The 11,339-nt window shown below is 33.5% G+C and overlaps 1 protein-coding gene and 1 non-coding gene across 3 annotated transcripts in view; both read right to left on the bottom strand.

Moving 5' to 3' along the window:
• LOC111612427 (TOG array regulator of axonemal microtubules protein 1-like) overlaps positions 1–3,055 on the bottom strand; it is a 68,259-nt gene extending 65,204 nt beyond the window's left edge. Inside the window, exon 1 of one of the 2 annotated variants that reach the window (XM_023353640.1) lies at positions 784–3,055. In XM_023353640.1, the coding sequence (XP_023209408.1) occupies positions 784–2,715 (1,932 nt within the window). In that variant the 5' untranslated portion in view covers positions 2,716–3,055. The remainder of the gene's footprint in view (positions 1–783) is intronic. The other variant, XM_023353639.1, reaches the window with a different exon arrangement.
• Positions 3,056–6,623: 3,568 nt separating this feature from the next.
• Trnai-aau lies at positions 6,624–6,697 on the bottom strand. Its single transcript has one exon. It is a non-coding gene; the product is annotated as a tRNA-Ile (tRNA).
• Between the last annotated feature and the right edge of the window lie 4,642 nt (positions 6,698–11,339).

Here is an 11,339-nt window from a genome sequence, read left to right as displayed (position 1 = left end):
AGAAATGTAAAAAAAAAAAAAAAATACATTTTTGGTTCACTTGATATTTAAACAATGTAAAATGCTTAAATTTAGATACCAATACTTAAAATATTCAAACTATTCTTTAATTGTTGCCTAGCAACTTACTCATCCATCCTGTCTTGTCTGCTATGACAAGCTTTTGTTATATAAACTCTTCACAGATATTATGATATATTGCAATGTTTTAAATTTAGATTTGAAATTCTAAAAGATGGAAATTTAAAACTGCCAAAAACTAAATAAAATTTTAGAAATTGACATTACCAACTTTTCTTCTCGTACCACAAAATTACAAAGGTAAAAAACAATTCAATGAACAAAGCACATGAAACCAATTTCCAGCAGAATTTTACAAGAAAGCAAATGTTTTCGACCGAAAACATTTGCTTTCTTATATACCCGGTTTTGAGTAGTTGAACAATTCAATGTTAAATAAGAAGCAAAGACAGCCTTTTCAAAAAGTTTTCAATGCTGCATTCTGTATCTTCAGAACAAATATTTAGTAAAATAAAATTCAAATATAATTGTAGTCAATTCATATCAATTTAAAGATTTCAAATCATTAAAAGTTTTAAAGATCATTTTTATATAATTTCAGACATAGTAGCACATCTTTCAGAATGTACATTATGAAAATATTTTGGTAAATGTAAATTCTAAAAATAGAAGAAACATTTAAAAAAATGTTTAACATTTTAATAAAATTTCAATTTGAAAAAAGGCCATTTTACTTCTTTCTTAAAAGAAAGATATTCATACCTTATCAAAAATATATTTGGGTGAATATGAATTATCCATATATACAAATTCATCAGTAATTTCATTATTTTTATCTGGCAATTCTTCGAAAGATTGTTTTTTGTTGGTCGTGTGTGAAAATTTCTTACTAATAGGTATATCTTTCACATTGTGCCAACTAGGATTATTAATATCGGGCAATGAAGTTGCAATTCTTCGATGACGTGAAGGAGTAGAAATGCTCAAAGGACCAGAAGCTGACATAATCCAGTCAACATCTGCTCCAGAATATGAAAGAAAACAATTCTGTCCTCCAGCTGATGAAGGTAGAGTGAGAGCATGTAAAACAGAACCATCTGGAGCACATCGAGGTAAAACACGTCGCGCTAATCGAGCTTGTACTGCTGCCATCAATCCATCGCTATCATAATTTAATTCTACAGCATCTACTGCTGAAACTAAATAAACAATTCTAGATGTTCCCATTGCTTGAGCAAGGACGGCAAAACATTCTAGTGCTGCTAGCCTCACTCTCCGTTTTGAATCTACTAGGAAAGGAGCAACAGCTTCACACAAATATGCAAATTCAAAGTTATAACTAGGAAAAGTTAAAACTGCAGCTGTTACACGATTTAATAACTCTTCACGTAGTCTTGTGTTACGCTGGTATTTACATTCAAACATATTATTCAGGACTAAAATTGGAGGATTGTAATGCATTAATCTGTGGATTATCCTTATTGTCTTTTCTCTGATAACAACTTTACCATCACCAAGATACTTTGTTATTATTGTCACAATTAATCGTAGAAACTGTCTCATATTTTCCTTCAACTTTTCTATTAAATTTTCAAATATATCAAGAGTGGACATTATAACTTTAAGGCTGTTATCCTCTAAAAATACAGACAAAATTTGCAAAAATCCATTCAAATGATTTACAATGTTTTTTGTGTCTGAAATTTGATTAATTGAAAGTTTAATTTGTTCTATGCCTTCTACACGATACCTCCAATTCTCACTAAATAATTTTTCTAATGTATGTTGATCAATTACACAAAATTCAAGTAAGACACTAGCATCTTTCTTGGATAAGGAATTAACATGGCAATTTTTGCTATTTACAGCACTGGACGGAATTAAATTATTATTATTATTATTATTATTATTATTATTATTTATGAAAGGATATGTTTCTTTCCCAGAATTCTTTTCAATTCTTTCATACATTTTTACTGCTTCTTTATCAATTCTTTGTAAATACAAATGAAAAGTATTGAAACCCACAATATCTTTAATTTTTTTCATAGCCAAAAATACTGGATAAAATAAAGTTGTATCTCCATCAATTAATAATTTTCCCAAGCATTCAATTAAAATTGATAAATTTTCGCAGGCAAAATCTTCCGTAAACAGCACATTAATACTTCGAATGGATCCCTTTCGTGTCAAATAATCACCACTCTCTAGACCAAACTGAATAAAAGATTTTAAAAACTGTTGTAAATTGTAAGTATTTCTCAAATACCAATGCAAAATTTGGACGGTTACGCAACAAACGTTAGAATTATCATGACCTAGATTGGAAATCAATTTGGATAGTATCAGAGACATACACAGATCCAAATCTTCATTCAAGTGCGGCAATATAGAAGATATTAACAATAGACACTGATATCGCACCTCCCATCTAACATCATCCAGGACATGACTCAGAACTTCGAAAACTGCGTATCGACTGGTTCCGTGAAAAGGAATGTTACCGCGATTTCTTCTAATGAGACTACGCAGACTAGTCAGAATTTCTATTCTTTTTTGTGCATTTTGTTCTAGCAGATGATGTAGGACGGCTCTAGTATCGACGTCATTATAGAAAATAGGTTTTATAGCTTCTACGCTTTCATCATTGACACTATTTCTACCATCACAGTTGGCGTAAACATATCTTGCCATTGTTTTAACGTCGAAGAACAATGTGTTTTCTTAGACAATATGACATGAAAATAACACAGAGTATTTTTTCACAGTAGACAAATAAACATTTTTGTTTTTCTTCGTAGGATGTCTTTTCATTTTGATTTTCCACTTAAGACACTTAAATCACTTCAAGAAAAGTCCAGGAAACATTATCACTTCTAAACAATACTTTTAAAAACGACTTGAAATCCATTTTATGCTTTAATCTTTTAACGGTTCTCCCCGTTGAAACTACTTCACTGGAAAACACATCAGTGACGACATATCCATTAACTGATTAATTCAGAAAATGGTGTATCATAGACATCATTCGTTATGTCTCTAATAGCTAAGTATTTACAATAAATTAATATTACTTACAAAATTTCATATTAAAAAATTCGATAAATATTTATTATAAACAAAACTAAATATTTCCGTAAATTTCATATTATGATATCATTAAAAAAATTTTAGCTGTAAAATAATCTGTATAGAATCTTATTCAAAAATATTATTTATTTATATTTTTAGAGTGAAACTAAAAAATTAATTTAATAAAAACATCAAACATAAAATTAAAATATAAATAATTCATTTATACAGCATTTTTTTTTAAAACTCTTTCCGTCACGTGGGCAGTTGAGGGCCTCTTTTTTTTGACAAGTCCATTATCGGTTCAGCCATGCCAGGCCCACAGTGGGGGAGACGGATGATGAGGGACGGGACACCCCCTTGAAAAATTCCTAGGGTTTTTGGACCCGTCCGAATTCGATACTGGTGTCCAGGGAGGAGGTATATTGCCATCTTAACTGCTCGTTCATCCGGCCGTAACACTTACATTGAATTATGTCGACGATAGAACTTACTCTATAATAGCACGTGTCTACCCCAAAAATTTTTCGGGGTGTTGGTCCTGTTCTTCATCCCCCCCGACAGCCCCGTTATGGGTGCTGGCCGGACCCACAATAGGCCTGATAAAAAGACCCTCTTAGTTCTCACAGGGCAGAAAAAGCTAAAAATAAAAACAATAATAATAAACATTCGCCATTTATCTTCTTAAAACATTATACAGTATTTATACCTTGATTGAAAATGTAAGAATAGTAACTTATATTTTATAAACGTTTTGCACAAATTAAAAAATTTGTTCTACCACCCGGTGCTCTGCTAACTACAATCCCATTAACATAAAACGGATAGAAAATCAAGAACGTGGGAGAGTGCTCTCTTAAGCCATTCGCTTATTATTATTATTATTATCTTAAAACTCTTCCGCCCTGCGGGCACTAAAAGGGTCTCTTTTAGCAAGCTCATTATGAGTTCGGACAAGCCCACAACAGGGCGGGCGAACGGTGAAAGACAGGGGCCACCATATCCGGACGGACGTCCCTCCGAAAAATTCCTGGGGATTTTAGATCCGTACGGATTCGAACCTGGGTTTCCTAGAGCGGTAGGCTGCCACCTTGACCGCTCGGCCATCCGGCCGCATATTTAGGATTTAATTATTTCAGTCGAAGCGGTAGGCTGCCACCTTGACCGCTCGGCCATCCGGCCTGGCCATATAGCCTTAGAGTGCAATGTCTCTCATTCACAAATCAATCACCAAATTTATTGCCAGCAAAATAATATTTAAACTTGAAGCCGGTCAAATAAAACATACAGCAATGCTACAAGTGGGCGATTTGCCAACGGAAAGATATCTCTCAGGAGAACTTTCTATGGGAAGATAGTACCCATTGAGGTGAAGAAAACCCGGAAAACTCCACGTGACCAACCGGTTGGAGAGCGCGCGAACCCACGACCAGTGTTCAGTGATTTTTTAGTAATAACTGAAACAGAAACGACCTCTTGATATCAAAAATATTAAAAATAAAATAGAATTTACTCTTTTATTCTCAAATCGCTTCGACGAATCCATTTATATCGCTGTCAAAAGGAACATATGTTTAAATTTTCGTACGTTGGATATAATTCCATAAGGTGGCGCCTAAGGGTACAAGTGATGTAAATAGCCACTTGGGGCGCCAAAATTTGAAAGGCATCAAAATTATGATTTGAAAAAAGTATTTCATATAAATAAAATTACTTTATATTATTAAATATACGTTTGGAAAGTAAAATAGAATTGAATAAAATCAATTTAATATTGCCGATAATTTTCTTTTCTCTGAAATTCAAATTTTCTGCCAATCTTTGAAAACCGACAAAACTGTAATTAAAGAATTTTGTATATTGATCATTAATTAATTAAACAGTAAGTTTTGTTCGGTGTTTCAATTTATGATCTAGTGTTTTTCAAATGAGGTATATCGGCACTATCTTTCGCTATCCTGATGGCCGATCGGTTAAGGTGGCAGCATATCTCTCTGAGGGACCCGAAATCGAATCCGGACGGATCGAAAAATTCCTGCGATTTTTCGGAAGATTCTCCGTCCGAATATGTCGGGCCTAGTCCTTTGCCACCCGATCGCCCCCTTGGGAGCCTTTACACAGGGCTGAAAGACTTTAAAAAAAAAAAAAAGTATCTTTGGTTGGTTACTTGACGATTCGATTCTCTTGATAATAAATGGTAAACTAATGATGAGTTAATTTTAATACAGTAAAACCTCTCCAAAACGGAAACCTGTTTAAAACGCAATAAGGGAAAGGGAAACGAGGAGGTAAACTATGAGCGCAAGTGTCTTAGTCATTTTCGAAAATTTTACAATTTCATTGGTTAAAATTCTATACCGTGGTGCGTGTAATCAACCTAGTAGAATCGTGACGTCAACAACAAAGACGAGATCGTTAAAAGTAACCAGAACAGTAGCGTGCCGCAACATTTGATGATAGGGAAGCTGTGTTTTTGTAAGAAGCCGACTTCCAGGGGCAATTAGTTAATTGCGCGTCAGTGATAGTCTAGGGTCCGTCCATTCGTATCGTTTGTTCAATATGCCAATAAAAACCGTAGACTTCTCTAAATGTATTTTAAATATCACAGTTACATACTGAATCGCCAGCCGCGATATAAGGGCTAAAATTATAAATAAAATAATAAAAACTTACTTGGTGAAATAAAATGTTTGGTGGATATACATACCTGTTACAAAATATTCTTCAATTTTATGAAGCTTTGTAAAGAAACGTACATAAAAATAACATAAAATATTCTTTACTTTTTAAATCTTAAAACAAAACTTAGTCAAATAGCTTTCTACGAGTGGAATCAGAGACGGTACTTATAGGTGCATGCACGCGGGCTGCCAAATCCCGAGGGTGTCGATACTGGTCAATGTCAAATGCCTCTTTTGTCGCATCACTCGTATACTTCAAAGGACGCGACAAAGTTGTTGTACATTTTAAACGTTTCTCACCATAGCTGTAAAAGTCTAAATATGTTAAACTTAATAGATTGTCCGTCTTTTGTTTTCTAACTAATTCGTTTTAGGACCGGTTGTTGTCCACGGAAATTTCCAAAATTTACAACTTTTCGGTCACTCTCGTTTAACTGGAAAAATGTCTGTCTTTATTACATCTAATATTACGAAGAAATCAGTCCACACTGTACTCGGCTAGAGATTGGTTCGGTTAGGCTTTTGTTTAAGTAAAATTTCGGCTCTTTGCACAATCGGAAATCCTCGAGCTTTGCAAATTCTTGTGGCTTTACTTACAGCTGAATTTTACGCGAAGCAGAAAGATATTGTACTTTAATCATGCGTGTGCTCGCATGTAGTCTAGTGGTGAGGATACCTGGCTCTCGCCCGGGTTCGATTCACCGTAACAGCCATTCTAATGACCGCACTGCGTGTCCAAATAAATAGGCTACAGTTCAACTGATGAAGTCTTTATCGTTATGTCGAGAAGCAAACAAAAATAAAAACAAAGTCTGTTTACGACGTTCGCAATCTGCAAAATAAAACTACTGGCTCGTGTGGGAGTCGAACCCACGGCCTGCGCGTTATTAGTACGACGCTCTAACCGACTGAGCTAACGAGCCGCATATACCAGGCGAATCTTTAAGAATATATTGGAGATTAGATCGTCATTCCGTTATGATTCCTCCAAACACGAAAACATATAATCGAACAATGTACTTCAACTATTTTCTCATATTTCATCGACAGACGATTACACAAATTGCGAGATCTTAAATACTAAATTACCGATTTCGCGTTCCACGAGTTTAAGGTTAGACGGAACTGCCGTTAGTAACTAATCCATCAAATTTCAACAATTGGTGCAATAATCTTCGTAATCATAAAGGAAGATTTTTCTTACTTTGCACAGAACGTGTATAAATAAGAAATAACACGAAATTACTCACGAATTCCACGACGATTAATTTGTGATCGATCCAATTCTATTAAGAAGTTCGAAGACCAACTGTTTATTGAAAGATATATACTCTCTGAAAGAGCTGTTGTGTGTACATGTATGTGATGAAATTTAGCACCTCTTGCCTTTATTCAATACAAGAAGAAATCATCTTACGTCTCTTCTGTTGGCGCCTCGAACACCACTGTATTTGTGTAGTTAAAAATAATAATAATAATAGTTTTTAAATATGCAGCCGAGAGTATGTTTATAACGTCCATTTTTATACCAGTGTCTGATTCCGAATTAAACTTTTGTTTTTTTTCTTTTTTTTTTTTTTTTGCAAAACTGCAAGTACAGTACTTTCATATTTTTATAGTCCACAGACGTGAAGGGAAACCAAGAGAAAAAAAGGCAACTTCGCACGCGAACAGAATTGGGTTCGAACTTTATTAGGTCACCTACTTAAGATAGGAGGAATTTCTTAATCACCGGAATGTGACAATGTGCGCGTAACAATGCAAAAAAATGTAATGAATTCAAATAATGGCCTGATACCCGCGCAATGCTGGGAAAGTCTAATCAGACATAAAAGGTGTAAACGCCGCGTGAATTGTGTGAATGATGTGTCTATCACTGATGGCTAACTTGTACTACAGTTCGTTCGTGACAAGCCCTACTGAGGAGGTCGATAGAGGCGAAATGCATTTAGGGATAAGTATAGAGTAAACTAAATAAAACAATTTTTTTTTTTTCAAAGCTATCCTGTTTTTCTCTTTATTTTTTTTTTTACCCTGGCTCTCATTTTGTCTAAATAAATGGAGTAGATTTTTGGAATTTTTCAGCTACCATAAGTCAGAAATAATTGAAGAATTATTTTTTCGTGTACTGGTCAATAGTAAAAATACAGATTATCTGACTCTGTTGTTTTTAAAATTTTTTTATTAATATACATTTCATATACATAAAAAATAAGAACAATAATTAAATTAACAATAATATTTAATTGAAGAATAATTTTCATATTTAAAAAAAAAAACATTTCTATTTCTACACACACAAAAATGTCATGCTAAAAATAATAGTGTTTGAGTATAAATATATGTTACTAATATTTTCAACACCTAATCATGGACAACATATTCAAGTAATCAATTCGTATGAAACATTTTACACGTGCATTTATAAGCGACATTGAAGTGACACGTTTTTAGGCAATATAAGTGCGACATTTGAGATGGTTTTTCTATAAGAAACTGACGTATGTTTTGAGGTAAAACACGTGAAGAACATCCGAAAACTTTTCGATCAGTACGTTTTTCGAATAAAATGCGNCATTTGAGATGGTTTTTCTATAAGAAACTGACGTATGTTTTGAGGTAAAACACGTGAAGAACATCCGAAAACTTTTCGATCAGTACGTTTTTCGAATAAAATGCGAGATAAACTGCCAGCGATCGATTGTTTTGAATAAAATACGCAAAACCACATAAAATTTAAAATATTATTTGATTTCTAACTTTTAATGACTTTTAACACAAATTATCATAAAATTGTTATAAATAAATTGACTCTAGGCCTGTTATACTGTATATACGATATTCAATAATTATTACGTAAAATGTAAAATTTTATTTCTTAAAAATTTTATTTGCATATTCACAGAAATTGAATATTATCTTGTCTAATCTATAATTAATAATTAGCTGTTCTTAGTAAAATTAATTGATATTTAACATTTTTTTAATTCAATGAAAATGGAATCTTGGAACTTTAATTGTAATGTTATTGAATNGGTTAACAAATTTAAAAAAAAAAAAAAAAATTATTGCTCCTGTGTTTCTGATGCCTATAGGTATATTTTCGACTGAGACGTCACACTTGTTTGCATCTTTGGAGCATCTTATTTTCATTTCTCTACCGTGGAGACAGGTAAGCGAAGTGTTGAAATTAAAAAATCGCCAAATATTTTCAGATCGTTGGCAATAATTTTGTGAAATATATTTTTCCACCTATAAAAGTGACAACAAATAAATAATTAATTAATTAATCAAATAACTGATTAATTACCACGCTGTCACTTATATTTGTAATTGTTATCAAAATTGTAAATTGCTGTGTGTTCGCATTATGTAAAGAAAGTGATTTTCTATTACATCCACGATAGCAATTTTTTTTTTTTTTTTTTTATTGGCTGGCATATTTTGACGAGAGCACAAGTTAAAGATGATTTCCAAAGAACTCGAGTAGACCAGCCGCCAATAGCAACTGAACGCAGCAACAACAAAAAATATTCAAACAGCAGTGGCGTGTTGTTACTAGAAGCGGTGGATGCGCCGCTTCTTTTGTTTTTTCTAAAAAATAAATACATATTAATTTTAATTATATGAACCCTGTCGCCTCTTTTGAGGTATATCAGTGATGCGACAAAAGAGGCATTTGAAATTGACCGGTATCGGCACCCTCTGGATTTGGCAGCCCGTGTCCATGTACACACCGCACACCTAGCAGGACCGTCTCTGATTCCATTCGTAGGGAGCTATTTCACTAAGTAATTAAGATTTAAAGAGTAAAGAATATTTTATGTTATTTTTATGTATACTTCATTACAAAGCTATACAGGTAACCCCCGTATAACACGGTAGTTACGTTCCAAAAAAATGCCGTGTTATGCGAATCAAAGAACTAGTACGAAAAGGAAGGTTTGGTTCCAAAAATTAAAAAAACATGCTATTATATTTTCATAATTAAGATAAATATCTTTATTAAAATTTTCTTAAGTGATACATATTAATATAAATTAAACAATGTTTTTTTTTTGTCATCACTAAAAGCACTATTAACCGAGAGCGTTTTATTTTTGGCAAGTTATCGTTATCCTCTGAGCATTTTTCTGCATTATTTTCAGATTCATGCTTTTACCTTTTGCAAAAAGTGTATGCAAGTTTAGATTGCTTGCTTCTAGTTAAAAGATCTTTATAAATTTCCTTATATGGTGCTAAGCACTTATGGAACAAGGGGAAAACATCTGGCAACACCAGAAGCAGAAGCGTCCAGATATGGCAAAATTGAAACAATTTTCGCGAAGGACCATGTGTATGGAGACGAGAAAAGAAAACTTACACACTGAAGTACGTAAAAATTTATTACATTTTATGTTGTACGAGGGTTTTACCCATTTCTCGAACCGTGTCAGAGTGAATCCGTGCTATAAAAGTACCGTGTTATACGGGGGATAGTACCAATTCTCGAACCGTGTTAGAGTGAATCCGTGCTATAGAAGTGCCATGTTATACGGGGGTTACCTGTATTTAATTATAGTTTTCTTTAAAAGTACATTCATACAATTGAATAATATTTTGTACCAGGTATGTATATCCACCACATTTTATTTCACCGAGTAAGAGGTAACTATATTAACTATATATAACAGAGGTAATTATATTGTTCTTGTTTATTTGTTAAGTACGTCAGATAAATAATCTATTAAAAGTACATTTAAAGAAAGAATTAATCGATTGCTTCTGGAAGTCGGCTTCTTATAGAAACACAGCTTCCCTATCATCAAATGTCACGGCACGTACCAAACAACTTTTGGTTTGTAGATGATGAATAATGTCAAACAGACTGTCACTGTGCTGTTTCGAAGACGATACTCCTTGATGATAAGCAGAGAAGTTAACCAATGCTGAAACACACCGATGGTACTGTTGACAAATGTATATAAGGGTTGAGGAAATTATGTGCAGCTAAATTAGTCTTCAAGAACCTTGATTGTTGTGCATAAAATTTTGGTGTGTTCCTGAAGATATGCTAATTCTTAAAGTTGGTTTTTGTTAATTTTTGTTTTACTTTTATTATAGCTTTGCCGGATCTACGTGATATTGCCCGATCGTGTTGGAAACTATTGGACGTTTTATTTGGATTTTATTGGCGTTTTAAGTGTTTTTTTTTTGGACTTTACAACGTTTCTGTAGTTTTGGTGAGTGTTCTTGAATTACATTTTATATTTGTTTCTACTAATTGCTGACTAGTTTTGACTGGTTTTTGCCGCACGATTGACGTGCCTGGTCCATCGGTGAGCAGTTCTTTGACTTTAGTGGAGTCTCTAGGTGCTAGTAGAGAAGTCTATAGCTCCTGTGATGAGACTGCCATTGAAGAGCATCGACAGTCAGGTCTGGCTGATTTGGATTCATCTGGTTCCGAGGAAATAAAGACGACAGGAGCTGGAGTAGATTCGGAAAGAATAGTGAAGTATGAAGCAGTTCGTTCAGTGAGAATAGCGATGAAACAACGTGTTCCAGTGGAAATACTTATCAAGGCTA

The sequence above is a fragment of the Centruroides sculpturatus genome, unplaced genomic scaffold (assembly GCF_000671375.1).
Source record: "Centruroides sculpturatus isolate CEXI.00-Female unplaced genomic scaffold, Cexi_2.0 scaffold1747, whole genome shotgun sequence".
In the NCBI taxonomy this organism is placed as follows: Eukaryota; Metazoa; Arthropoda; class Arachnida; order Scorpiones; family Buthidae; genus Centruroides; species Centruroides sculpturatus.
Note: the sequence above shows the minus strand (reverse complement) of the source record. Positions and strands in the feature narration are given on the sequence as shown.